Here is a 12,824-nt window from a genome sequence, read left to right as displayed (position 1 = left end):
CGACTAGCGCATCCAGCTGACCAGCTGCTCGATGGATCGTAACCTCGAGTGCATGCGCGCGCCGCGCAAGGGCTGCGTTCTTCTCGCTTGAATATCTCGGAAGCCCAGGCTCGATTCGGAAGCAGCTGAGTTGCAATTCGGCTGACAGACGGTCGAGAATCCTGCCGACGAAGGGCGCATCGCTCGAGATGTAGGAAGCTGGGACACACCTCTGGTTGACGACCACCGGGGAGTTTCAATCGCCTGCCCAGTGCGGGGAAGACTGGTCCAGACCGGTGAATGAGGACAGTCGAGGATTCGAACGGGTTTCACGCCGGTATGACATGTTACAGTGCCCGCCTGTGGTGCGGTGCTCAGCTTGGCCGATTAAAGGGTCAGCACAGCTAGAAGGCCCGAGCCTACTCGAAAGCAGGCGTTCTCGTGAATCTGATGAGAACATCCTGTCGAGGAATTTGCGTGCGCAGATCTGATCAGACGGAAGACGATTAGATCAGCTCGCGTAGGTGGAGGGCTTGATGGCGGTGCGAAATGTACGTGATTCGCCACGCTTGTAACAAGTTCAGCTAACGTCGTCTTTGCAGAGTCACAATCGGCGCGGCTGGCAGCGCGTACCTGCGGCTAACAGGCAGCTCAGGCACATGCAAGGAGTCGGATTCACAACGAGAGCTAACGATAGCCCGGCGTGTTTCCGACACAGCGAATTGACCGACGTTCTGTGTTGGATTCGCACGACCGTGTCGTGGAGGGAAGCCTGAATGATGATCCAATAATTGATTGACGCGAAGAATGAATTCCAGGGCCGCGACAGAAGTGGACCCATGCACGTAAACATCACACAGCCGACCAGCTGGTACGGCACGGCCAGCGTTGCAAGTTGCCAGAGTCGAAGGAGGCGGTCCATCAAAGGTTGTGGCCTTGCCAAGGTCGAACAAGCCTGAAGTCAGTGCATCAATGAAAGACTCGCCGTAAGGGACAATAGCCATAATTCCGCTCAATCGTCGGCCTGTACCGTAATGAGGGCAGAAAGTCCGATCACGGACGCTTGATATGGCGACGACTGGAAACGTACAAACACTCGTCGACATCCAGCATATACGCGGAAAGGACATAGCCGGAAAGGTGCACAAACCGTCTCACGAAGTCCGAGGAGTCGGCAAGGATGTGGTCAACCTATTGACGAATGTGCACCGGGCACCCACCCGGGCCTCATGCCCGAGGATCATGAACGTACATCGGCGATGCTACTGCCGAATTGGGATCCCGGATGTACCCAGGAGGAGCACAAAGCAACTCAGCACGATACAGCCGGCCGCTCATAATCAACGCGACACGAGGACGAAAGAAGAGCCAGCGCAAACCCATAAGGACTCGCAACAAGTTTGAAATACAAATTGCACGCTCTTCTTCTAACGAGCGCCAACACGCGTTTACGCGTTTCCTGACACAACAGCGAACGTACAGCACGACAATAAGTTACCCAATCCCGTCCAAAATGAATTCATACACGTCGAAGCGAAGGTCCACGGCGTCATCGCGCCGGTCCCCAAAGCCCATGAGGATTCACCCACGCAAAGTCGCGGAACTCAAAGGCGCCGTCCGCGCCCGTGGCCCGGGGAGCTGCGCTCGCGGCGCACAGCGGCAGCGCGGCGAGTGCGGGGCTGGGCTGTGGCAGCGCGTCTTGGCGCACGCCGTTTCCATATCCTGCAAGAGCAATTTGTCTGATGGTCAGCGCGTGGATGAGCAGCTCAATTTGCGACTTGCCGCAGGGAGAGCGGAGCGCCTGCTCTCTGAGAGCGTGGAAGATGGTGACGCTGGCGGGCGGAGATGTCAGCCGCGTGAGGCTTCGACGAGAGAATGAAAAAGAAGCAGGAGAAGCGTGAGCGCATGCGTACTTGTTATTGTCCGCGAAGTATCGGTGACGCTGGAGATCTTTCATCTGGAAGCGGGATCGGGGTCGAGGTTGGAGGAGCTGCGTGATGTACATTTCAGTTAGGATATTTGGAGGGAGACGGGTGAGCAGTGAGCTCGGGATACGTACACCGAGTAGGAGAGACTCCTCGTCTGGGGCTAGGTCTGGGGCTTCCCGTTGCAGGAAGGAGGCACCCTCGGACTTTGCGTCCCAACTCAAGTACCGTTCACGCTGGGAATCGCTGCGGAATAGGAGCTGTCGTAGAGGCATATATGAGTGCTGTGTAGCAGGTTATGAAAGCTGTGACGAACATCGCCTGCTATCAAGTCGAACATGAGACATCCCAGAGCCCACCAATCCACCATCTTGCCATACCACTGCTTGTTCGCGACCTCCGGCGAGAGGTAGGGCTTGCTCCCGACGAACTCGCACGTGTACACGGCGTCGGTCTCGAGCGGCGCGTTCTCTGGGGCGAAGTAGGCCGCGTTGAAGTCGGTGATGAGCACGCTGTCTGTGGGCGCGGCGAGGAGGATGTTTTCGGGCTTGATGTCGCGGTGGATGATGCCCATGTTGTGGAGTGCGTCGAGGCCCATCGCCTGGTGAGGATATACAACGATTATGTTCAGCGGAGACTCTGGCGATTAGGATGAGGGGTCACGGACAATTTGGGCAATCCAGCGTCGTATGCGGGGCTTCTCGATGGGATTTTGAAGTTCAGCGAGGAGGTCGCTTTCCATGAGTGGCTGCATGAAGAGACGTTAGCACGACTAAACGAATCTCGATTTACGGCATGCTTGCCATGACGAATAAGACATTGTCGTCGTCTTGGAGGGCTCCATGCAACTCCATGACGAATAGTTTCTTAATAGGTTCTTGTGCGGCGATGTGTTTGTAGCATAGCAATTCCGTGAGCAGTCCGTGGAATATTGTATCGTCTTCCCGCATCTTCCCCTTTCTCGAGATGCGCGTGCACACGATGCGACCCGTGGCGCAGTCGCGCGCTACGTATGTCTTTCCGAAGAGCCCACCGGGGAGTTTGTGGAGGAATTTCAGCGGTCCTATCTTTCGCCGGTCAGAGGTGTGGACCTGAGACTCGGAGTTTGACCGACATGGGGCATTTCCTCGCGCGTAATCGTCGGCAACGGTGAAGAGGTGGTGGACTTCGTTTAGTGGAGGTGCGAAGGATAGAGCCCAGGTATTGGGGACGTTGCGTGCGCCGGGGTAAGAGAGCGCAGGGAACTGCAAGGCGAAGTTTGGATGATGAAAGGCCGAACATCGCGCGCCACCGTTAGTTTTACTGTGGACAGGCGCGGTGGTAGGTGGGATACTGCCACGTTCGTCGTCCTCGCCATGGAGGCCAGGTTCAGTAGTGGTAAGCGCACACGTCGTTGCTCCTTTTGCGTGAATGGTCCTACTGAGCGCAACAGTGGAAGATTTCCGAGACAGGGCTGGAGAGGCACCCATCGGCAATCGTTCAGTTCTACACGACACGGTGAGAGCAAGCAGAAGGAGGTTCAGTACAGACAGCCACCAGTGGATTTAGCTAGGGGTATGCGAGTCGATGAGACTCCAGCCATATTGTGGCACGCCTTTTCAATCACCCGGGATTTGTATACGGGGCATATGACGACACCGCATAGCTTGATCGTTCGAGATCGAGACCACTGAGCAGGATCGTTATCGTTAGGGTTACAATCCACGAACAATGCAACTGCGTGTGTACATCAGTCGCCGTTTTTCAGCCAATGAGCAAACGGGTATCGATAGGAGACGGAGCCCTCAAGGCCTCACGCGCATGCTGCGTTGGTTGCACTTTATGTCGAGTCGCCGACATGGCATTCTCGCAAGTCATTCGGCGTATCGTTCGTCATGTTGCGTACTCCAGCCCCACCGCACGGCCGCGCGACCCAGCATATCGTTAGAGAACTATCAGCGTGAGTTGGTGACGAATCATCAAACATTCCAACGTTGCAACAATGAACGTTGCAGTGTCAATCTTGAAGAAACGCCACCACCGATTGACCAGGCCACCGGTTTCGCATCGTAAGCACGCTGCTTCTGCAAAGATATCTTCAGCGGACAAGAATCGTCATTCATGATCGTTCTTGTTGTCGCGCAAGGCATCGAAGACCAGGATCAAGGGCTCTCGAAGGAAGTATTAATTACCTTATTTTGATGGTTGGATGTATATAAATGTATGATAAGCGCTGCCGATAAGTCTTGTGTGGCCATATTTCCTAGAACCTAACGGTCACGGTCCGCGACTCGGAGACGCGCTTTGCGCGTAACACTTACGCGACTTTCACCGCGCGTTCACCATGTCCGACGTTGGGAACTCGCAGGAGCCAAGAAGATCACAGCGTGAAAAGAAACAGGCCACTCATTTCGTCTCAGGTGCGCGCGGCACGGCCCCATTTCTGCTGCAACAGATTCTGATCAGTCGAGCAGTCAATAGTACATTACTGAAGAGGAAGCGTTCCGACGCGACCACGGACGAGGATGCGCAGAGCAACCTGTCTGATCCAGACTCTGTCGATGGCGGTGCTGATGTAGAGGAAGACTTCCGCGCGCCCAAAGCGAAGGGTCCAGCGAAGGGGAAGGCTAAGACGAATGGGCCACCGGCAGCCAGGAAGCCTCGTGCAAAGAAAGCTGCTACGACGAAGAGTACAACCAAGAGTACCGTATCTAAGTCAAAGAAGCTTACTGCAAGGACTACGACGCGTAGAAGAAGGCCGAATGGTGTTGACGCTGCCGATTTCGACGCGGAACAGGTTGCGAGGGACACAAAGATCTCAGGGGACAACCCTCTCTTCAGTACGTCCTTAATTCGTTCATCAAATATTATCTGCCAATGTGTGTATGCGTAGATGCCATCATGAATCCTGCTGCGGCTCTACAATCGACCGTGGAGGACTACCTGGAGTCATTGTCGCGCACACTAGACCCCAGCCTTGCCGAGTTCATCAATTGCATCTTACGCACTTGTGGTTGCAACGATTCTGTGAACGCAGACGAAGTCGTCGACTATGACGGGGTGGTTGATGCGTTGGACAACTTCACGGAAGCGCTCAAAAACGTGCGTATAATGTGGGGTCTCATCGTTTCTCGTCTGATCTGGTGGCCAGGATGACTCTCCCATATATCCTCTTACGTCAAAACTTCCCGTCTTCAAGCGATTCCGGCAATCTCTTTCCGAGTTCCTTGAGCGTCTCATAGCCTCCTCCGCCGAGCTTGGCTCACTGTATACCTCGGATCTCATGCCGACCCTGCAGACATGGGTGGTGGCGATGTCTTCATCGCAACTCCGTAGCTTCCGGCACACTGCTACTGTCATCGCTCTCGAGGTGGAAACTGCGCTTTGCGACGTGGCCGCGGCGGTAGAGAAAGAGGCAGAGATAGTAAGCAGACAGAGAGAGGGAGAGCGCAAGCGCAAGGCAGCGGCCAACAGGGGCAAGGAAGGTACTGCTCGGGAGAAAGAACTAGAAGGCAAGGCGGCAGAAGTACGAGAACGACGTGCCAAACTCGCAGAGTTCCTGAAAGAGTTTGTTGACGGGTCAGTTGATAAGTCTGCATACCTTGCTCCACACTCATGGTTGATTCAGGGTTTTCGTACACCGCTATCGCGATCTTGACCCAAGCATCCGCGCCGAATGCGTTCGCGCAATGGGCTTATGGTTCGCGAAGTATCCCGCACATTTCCTGGATGGGGCGTACCTGCGGTACGTCGGCTGGGTACTTTCAGACGCACAGACGCCTGTGCGACTCGAGGCCGTCCGCGCGCTTGCGCTGGCATATGAACAGACAGCTTATATCGGTGCCGCAGCCCTGCAGCACTTTACCGAACGCTTCAAGCCTCGGATGGTGGAGATGGCTGTTGGAGACACTGAGCTGTCTGTACGTGTCGCTGTCGTGCAGGTGCTGCAGGCTATCGACAAGCATGGATTGCTGGAGGACGAGCAGCGTGAGAAGCTGTGCTTGCTCGTGTTCGACGAGGAAGCCCGTGTGCGCAAGGCTGTCAGTGGTTTCGTGCGTGGCGTATGGGAAGAAAGCGTGGAAGAGAGGCTGGTCGGTAAGAGGCCGGGCGCACAGGACAAGCAGCGTGCGCAAATCAAAGCGCTCGGTATGTTGCTGGTGAAATGGGGGCATGCTCTGGATAAAACATCGGGAGATGTTGACTCGGATGAAGAGAACACGCTCGGCGAAGGTACTTCCAGCCAGGTCAAAACGAAGACTATCGCTTCGCTCATCGCCACAGGGCAGAAGGGTCGCATCGCGCTTGCCGTTGAGGCTTTATGGGACGAGATTGAGCCTGTGAGAGAGTGGGAAAACTTGTTGGACATACTCCTCCTTGACCACTCCGCTGTTGGTGAGGAGACTTCTTCTCAAGGACAAGAGTCGACTACAAAGGACACCGAGATTGACGAAGCGTGGCGATTGGAGGAGGTGGAAGAAGGGGTGCTCCTGGAGATGCTCGTTGCAGTTCTCCAGAAGGCTAAAGCAGAGGCTGCTCACGCTAAGAAGGTCCGCCTTTTATCTGGCGCATTTATTTATATATTGACTCTTTGGTTGGGACATAGGGGGAGGACGAGACCGTGTCGTCTGACATCACCCGCGCTCTCATCAAAGCCTTGCCTAAGCTTTTCGTCAAACATCAGACAGACGAGAACAGGATGGCTGAGGTGCTAATTATTCCACAATTGATGGATCTCGACCTGTATCTGGAGATGAGGATGATGACGGTTTGTTTCTTAAGATGGTCTATCAGTACAATTTGCTCAGCTAAAACTGCTTATAGGCTTATGCCAGTCTGTGGGATGACATCTCCAAGCAATTCCTATCGCATTCCTCCCTGATAGTGTTGACTAATGCCGTCAGCACGATCCGGCACCTGTTAGATGCTACGAGCCTCTCCAACACTAATAGCGCCAAGATCCTAGAGCTCGAAGATGAACTCTCTACGTCGTTGCGAGATGGCATCTCAGGCCGAGAGGAGATTGAGATTGCCTCTTTCTCAGAGGATGAGGTGCTAGCACTCGCAGCCGTTTGTGCGCGCGTAGCGGCACTGATTGGCATACGAGACCTAACCGCGTGGATAGAGGAGGACGAAGGCGGTAAGCAGAGTAGCGCATGGGACATCATCAGTGCTCTTGCCGAACGTGGAAGGCTGGGGTACAGAGAAGAGGAGTCGGTATGTTTTCTTGACGATCTACGCAGGGTTGCTCTGAGAACTAATGAGTCAATTAGATGGTAGATCGCGCGCTACAAATATTGACTCTCCATATCATCTGGAAAGCACGGGCATTGACTGCAACCGAGGGTGAGCTCACTGTCGACGAAGCACGCTTCAAGGAGCATCTTAGGGAACAGCGAGAGTCCCTACTCGAGAAGCTGCTCGAGTTCGCCGTTGGCACGCAATCGAACACTGCCGAGGGCGTTAGAAGAGCGGTTAGCCTGACATTTTCTCGATCGCAATTGATAGGCTCATCCATTCGCCAGGCTTTCCAAAACCTAATGAACTTGCATATCCTCTTTTGTCCAGCTCAGTCAATAGCTCCGGATGGCAGTCGTTTGCCGACCGCATCCTTGGCGCTGTCCCTAGATGACGAAGTGCAGTATCGCTGTGCTGGCTTCATTCAGGCTGAGATTGAACGCTATGCTGATGAGCTGGAGGAAGCGGGCCCTGCTCGTGAAGGCAGCAGCGACGAAGACGAAGAAAGCGATAGCAGCCGGCTTGGCGATGAAGCACAAGCCAAAGCTGGGAAGAAGGCAGTTGCCAATGGGGACCAATCCGCCAGACAGCGCTCGATCGGTACGTTTCTGCGGACACTGTACAACCTGATTGATGCTCAATGGAATCCTGCTAGTCAAACGCAACCCCTTGCGTGCAGAATTGGAGAAGGAATATGCATTTATGGAAGTCATGGCTACGTTCTTACGTGCAATCCGAGCCGGAGTTATCCGTTTCCAACATTCAGCGGTTCTCCTTGCGCATTACGGCCGTCTTGGCCCGGCCTTCGATCTTTGTTCCAAGGTGATTGTCGAAATCCTACGCGAAGAAGGTATGTATAAGGACAATGGGCCAATAGTTGTCGCCGTCATCTGCCAAGCCCTCCGTGATGTGAGTGATCATTTCTCACCATCAATGAGCGCTCACGAAGCATCGCTACAGTCCTTCACACTGTCGCTTGAGGGCGTCATGCATTCTATAGAGCATTCCATTGCTCTAGGGAAGGTTCTTGCGTCATGTCTCATCATTCGTGGAGCCCAACTCGCGGTCGTGAAGAAGTTGGAAGGCCAATATGTGGTCGACATTCATACAACTAGTCTTACTTGGATCTGCAAGCGATTGGCCGCTTTCGAAAGTGCCAAGAACAAGAAGGCCCGCAACAAGAGCATCTCGTTCTTCAAGGTTCTGCTGCCACTCCTCTCTACGGTAGACAATAGGGATGCACTGACGATGTAAGTATTCTGCGATGGTATCTCAATCACTGCTAATATAGCGGTACTTGCAGAAAAGCCCATCTTGATCAAGTAATTGCGCAGTATAAGCTCGAAATTTCTCCCACTTCAAAGCCATGGGAGCCGTATCGCGCGTATGAGAAGCGACTCTCTTCGGCTATGTCCAAGGACAAGGGTACGCTGTTCGACTTTAGTCATGATGAGCGATCTTAATTTCCGCCTCCAGCTACGCGAGCGAAGGCAGGCAGGGCCGCGAAGAAGGGAGCAAAAACCACCGAGATGCTCACCACGGACGATGAAGGACATGATGGCGATCAGACTGGCGAGGAAGGCGCCATCCAGCAACCGCCGCGTCCAAAGCCAAGACCAACACGTCGCAGTAGCAGATTGGCGCAATCTGGTACAGACGGTGAAGCGGAGACCACAGACGGAGAGGCCCCGCACACGCCGGTGCGGCCACAGGGTCTTAGCACGCCCAAGGCTCGACCGCGGCCACGCGCTGCGTATGGGCGCAAGTCTTCGACAAGTTCGGCGATGAGCTCGTTGACTACATCTCCAGAACTCGTGCAGGTGGAACTGCCACCTGAGGAGCCGTCACTGTCGTTAGAAACCCCCATTGCGTCTCGCAAGCGCACCCGAGCAGACGATGAGGAGCAGGAAGTAGATGCAATGGTCGAAGGAACGCCGCAAGATGAGGAAGGCAATGCAGGGTCTTCGCCAAACGGCCAGCCGTCTGCATCTCAAGCCACTCAGGCCACACAAGTTGATGAGATTCAATTCCGGAGAAAACGAATTCGCCACTGAGTATCACGAGCGTATAAAGCGTTTCGACGGACTTTATTGCGCTTCATATGGTTGCTTGCTTTCTTGTTCTGCTGTATCTTGTGCGATGTAATTTTTGATGGGAATCCTGTATTTTACGATCTGCTATCAGCTACCTGTGGCCATCAGAGCAGAACGGCGACTGAAACCTGTCGCGCGTTCACAACAGAGCTATACCAGCGCTCAGCTTCTAGATACTTTTGCTATCACAGAATGCTGGCTGGTCGACAGACAGACGAGCAGTCGCTAGACGTTCAACCGCAACATGTTTGAAATCCACCTTCGAGAGTCAGCTCCAGAGAGCAGTCCAAGGACAAAGCCACCACCGAGGTCGTCATCCATACCTGTCCCCTTCACCTACAATCCCAGTGACGATGGAACGGACGAGAATCTGCTGATCTTGTTGCATGGACTCGGTTCGCATGCTCCTTGATCATCTTTTGACAATATGAGGTCGATCTGATAGCTACATTCAGGAGACACGCAAGTTCCCTTTGGAAAGTTGGGACTCCAATTGAAGCTACCGCAGACTGCGACTCTTGCTCTACGGGCACCAGAACAGTGCGTTCATCCTTGCACTCCCTATATGATGCCGGGCCTAATTTCTGGTAGGATACCGTTCCTCTACGAACAAGCATTCGAGTGGTATACGTCCTTCGACCCCCTCGGCGACCTCCTCGCACAACCCAACCCCACGCCTGCTCTCGACCTCCTCAGTACCATTCTCACGCACCTCATCAGTGACTGCGGCTGGGCACCGCAGCTCATGCACTTTTTCGGCTTTGCTCAGGGTGGTACCGTCGCCTCCGAGTTTGCGCTCAAATGGTGGAAAGCCGAGCTGGCCAACCAGCAACGCAATGCAGAATACCATCTTCGCCCGCTTGGAACTGTTGTGAGCGTGTCTGGCCCGTTGCTGTCGTACCCCACTCTCTCGAAGCTCTGTCCGACACCTCTCCTGCTGTTTCACCGCCCTCCGCCGGCCGACAGCGCATTACCCCCGGGCGCTATCGCCTCATTTAAAAAGGGATTTAGTCACTTCATCGAGGTCAAAATGGGCGGTGCCGATGGGATGCCACGCTCGAAAGATGAATGGGAGCCGATTATGCACTTCTGGAGTGAACAACTGAGCAAGAGGCCTACGGATGGATTGTATGAAGTCATGAGCGGTATAGCGCCAATGTGATGACAGCAGAGTTCTTCAATGTGCCGGGCGAGCAGTTCAGAACAAAGACCGAATACAGGTCGAGCGACCGTACATTGGATTGCGACAGGCTCGACGCATTCACATCCATAGCATATACTGAGCGAGAATTCAGCGAGATCCGTGGGTACGATACATAATATAGTACGATGTAATACGGATGGCGACACCACATTATCATCCATTAGGCTACGTTCAGGTTGGAACAACGTCAATGGCAGGAACAACATCAATGGCACCCTGCAGCAGACATGGTATAAGCACTATGATCTAAGCAATGTCAAAACACAATCAAGGATGGTTCAGAAATAGCGGACGCGCCCGCCAAAGCAGACGGCCCGAAGGTAGCTGAGATAAGTTTCTGCAGCGCAAGGGGAGCCCTTGCTAAAGCCAAATGCCTCAAACATCATGACAAGGAGCGAAAATATGCCATGAACGGAAGTTTGAAACTCACATATGACTAATGCAACCAATGACGACAGTAATCGGATATTGTCAGTCTGCCTGAGACACTCTGCTTCTGCGTCCACAGATGGAGAGTTCTTTCGCCGCTGTACGAATGGTCGTTCTGCAGAAAGTGTTCTGCCAGGATTCGGACCTCGTCCTCAAGGCTAAACTCGGGAACATACAGGTCGCTGGCAGGCACAGGCCAACGCGTCCACGTGTCTCCTTCTCCTGTGTTGCCTTTGTTTGAGGATGCTATGCGCCTGCGTTTGGATGGGAACTGGACAATAGAGGAAGGCGCGATTGTAGAAGATCCGGGAGTGTATGAGCGCTCCATAGGTGGTCGTTTTGACTCGCCACCGTTGTTGTCTACAATCTCTTCGTCGTTCAATATATCATGTTCTCCTATCCCGTCGTCGTGGCACGGATTTGTCGAGCTGGCAGTTTTGAGTTGAGCAGTGAGGTCGAGCGTGTCACTGGTGCGGAGAGAGCAACATACTCCTCGAACTCCGAGCGCAGGAGGGCAGGGAACCCCTCGAGTTCACACCCATCGTTGGCGTTCCGGAAAGATTCATGAGCAGAATGGGTGAAGGAGATAGAAAAAGTGTGGATGGAAAAGACACGACGCACACAAGGAAGGCGAAAGTCGTGGGAAGATTATGTAACTGGAACTGTACAGTACGACGCACCTCATATCCCGCACTCGGAGTTCGGAATAGGCTAGCACTCTCCATATCGTTGCATGTAAGTCCACACCCTCTGAGGGTTTTATAGGGTTGCTGAACTGCATGTAGAATGAGAGAGAAGTGGAAGAAAAAGAGGTCTCGCAGACTCCGCCGCAAGCGCAGAAAAATGCGGGCTCGTTCCAGTGCGTATAACCTTCACATCACCATTCCGAGCCGTGTTCTCATTTTCCATGTATCGCTGCAGAGTAAACAGCTTGCCGGCTGCTGGGCTTGCACAATAGGGATGTTGCGCCATGAATTCTCCATGCGTGGGCATACTACAACGATCACCCCCGCCCGTCGCTTCGGAGGACACATTCCCGCCTTGTCGTTTTGCCGAGTATCGCTGCGCTCCAAGTTTGAGAGCGCGTATATTCTGACCTGTCACCGTGTTGGAGTAGCCGATGGGCACTTGCTTGCTATGTATTGTAATGTCGACCGCTATCAATGCATTGTATCACCACAACTCACTGTTTGGTTTCGTTAAGTCTCCTGATCCTTGTAAGTGTAAGCTTGTGGAGACCGTTTCATGAACTTGTTCTATGTCAGCTGCGGCTGTTGTTTGCTGACTTCTCTTGTCGTTGTCGTCGACTACGTGGACTTTCCCTCTCTGAAGCATCATCGACGCATCGCATTGAAAGAACCGAGACTGCATGAACACAGAAACCGGTGATCAGTGTTCCTTCAGTCCAGCTGCTCTTGTGCGTTCCTCCTGTGCGGCTTACTGTCTTCGTTAATGATTCATTAATATTTAATGATCAACGGCGACCTCCTGTTGCGGGCGCTAAGGCCTGGTATGTATGATGATGTCACAACATGTCACGCGGAAATGTCGGGTCACAAAGAGAACGCGCCTGAACGCGTCGAGCTTGCAGCTTTCTACTTCGCTTTGCAAACCGTCTTTATGAGCTCGGACACATTGGTACCCAAAGGCAGAACACATCACACTTAATCCACAAGACTACGACAATCTCGTGTGAGCCATGCCGGCGAGGTCGTCAACAAAAATCATCATCAAGCCTCGGAAGGCACGCGTCAGCGTGCCACAGCCCATGGAGGAGGAGGAAGTGGTGACTAGCGACACAGACAACCAGAAGGAAGAAGAAGAGGAACCAGAGTCTCCCCTCGCCAGTACAAGCGCGCAGACGCCGCTCGCTGAGGACTACGACGGCGTGGATGTACAGACTCCGGAGGCGGACGATGGCGGAAGCCACGATGGAGACAGCAACGTTGGTGACGAGGACGGCGACGATGCCACTCCTGC

The 12,824-nt window shown here is 53.7% G+C and overlaps 6 protein-coding genes across 6 annotated transcripts in view; 3 read left to right on the top strand and 3 right to left on the bottom strand.

The window, feature by feature from the left end:
- Positions 1 to 371: 371 nt before the first annotated feature.
- On the bottom strand, positions 372 to 1,318 carry LAESUDRAFT_248919 (uncharacterized protein). The gene has a single exon (XM_040901734.1). It carries the CDS (start codon positions 1,107 to 1,109, stop codon positions 564 to 566), a length of 546 nt encoding a protein of 181 aa, XP_040762705.1. The 5' UTR covers positions 1,110 to 1,318; the 3' UTR covers positions 372 to 563.
- Positions 1,319 to 1,528: 210 nt separating this feature from the next.
- LAESUDRAFT_657092 (kinase-like protein) lies at positions 1,529 to 2,758 on the bottom strand (the record flags this gene model as incomplete). Its single annotated transcript, XM_040904658.1, has 5 exons — positions 1,529 to 1,969; positions 2,039 to 2,164; positions 2,221 to 2,505; positions 2,572 to 2,652; positions 2,714 to 2,758. The coding sequence occupies 5 exons, from the start codon at positions 2,756 to 2,758 to the stop codon at positions 1,529 to 1,531; spliced, it is 978 nt and encodes a 325-aa protein (XP_040762704.1).
- Positions 2,759 to 4,146: 1,388 nt separating this feature from the next.
- Positions 4,147 to 9,316, top strand: LAESUDRAFT_702953 (uncharacterized protein). The gene is made up of 13 exons (XM_040906507.1): positions 4,147 to 4,303; positions 4,358 to 4,723; positions 4,777 to 4,985; positions 5,035 to 5,462; positions 5,512 to 6,430; positions 6,487 to 6,648; positions 6,705 to 7,097; positions 7,154 to 7,354; positions 7,406 to 7,718; positions 7,774 to 8,027; positions 8,079 to 8,368; positions 8,422 to 8,543; positions 8,595 to 9,316. Exons 1-13 carry the CDS (start codon positions 4,228 to 4,230, stop codon positions 9,170 to 9,172), a joined length of 4,311 nt encoding a protein of 1,436 aa, XP_040762703.1. The 5' UTR covers positions 4,147 to 4,227; the 3' UTR covers positions 9,173 to 9,316.
- A 139-nt stretch (positions 9,317 to 9,455) lies between these two features.
- On the top strand, positions 9,456 to 10,373 carry LAESUDRAFT_737744 (uncharacterized protein; the record flags this gene model as incomplete). Its single annotated transcript, XM_040910818.1, has 3 exons — positions 9,456 to 9,606; positions 9,667 to 9,751; positions 9,803 to 10,373. The coding sequence occupies 3 exons, from the start codon at positions 9,456 to 9,458 to the stop codon at positions 10,371 to 10,373; spliced, it is 807 nt and encodes a 268-aa protein (XP_040762702.1).
- Positions 10,374 to 10,956: 583 nt separating this feature from the next.
- Positions 10,957 to 11,187, bottom strand: LAESUDRAFT_618912 (uncharacterized protein; the record flags this gene model as incomplete). Its single annotated transcript, XM_040903248.1, has 1 exon — positions 10,957 to 11,187. A coding segment is annotated over one exon (231 nt), but the record flags the coding sequence as incomplete, so codon positions are not given.
- A 1,356-nt stretch (positions 11,188 to 12,543) lies between these two features.
- LAESUDRAFT_715256 (uncharacterized protein) overlaps positions 12,544 to 12,824 on the top strand; it is a gene marked incomplete at both ends in the record, with an annotated part of 1,878 nt that continues 1,597 nt past the window's right edge. The window contains one exon of the mRNA XM_040907129.1: positions 12,544 to 12,789. Coding sequence (XP_040762700.1) covers positions 12,544 to 12,789 — 246 coding nt within the window. The remainder of the gene's footprint in view (positions 12,790 to 12,824) is intronic.

The sequence above is a fragment of the Laetiporus sulphureus genome, assembly GCF_001632365.1.
Source record: "Laetiporus sulphureus 93-53 unplaced genomic scaffold LAESUscaffold_29, whole genome shotgun sequence".
NCBI lineage: Eukaryota > Fungi > Basidiomycota > Agaricomycetes > Polyporales > Laetiporaceae > Laetiporus > Laetiporus sulphureus.
This window is presented reverse-complemented; position numbering and strand designations above follow the sequence as displayed.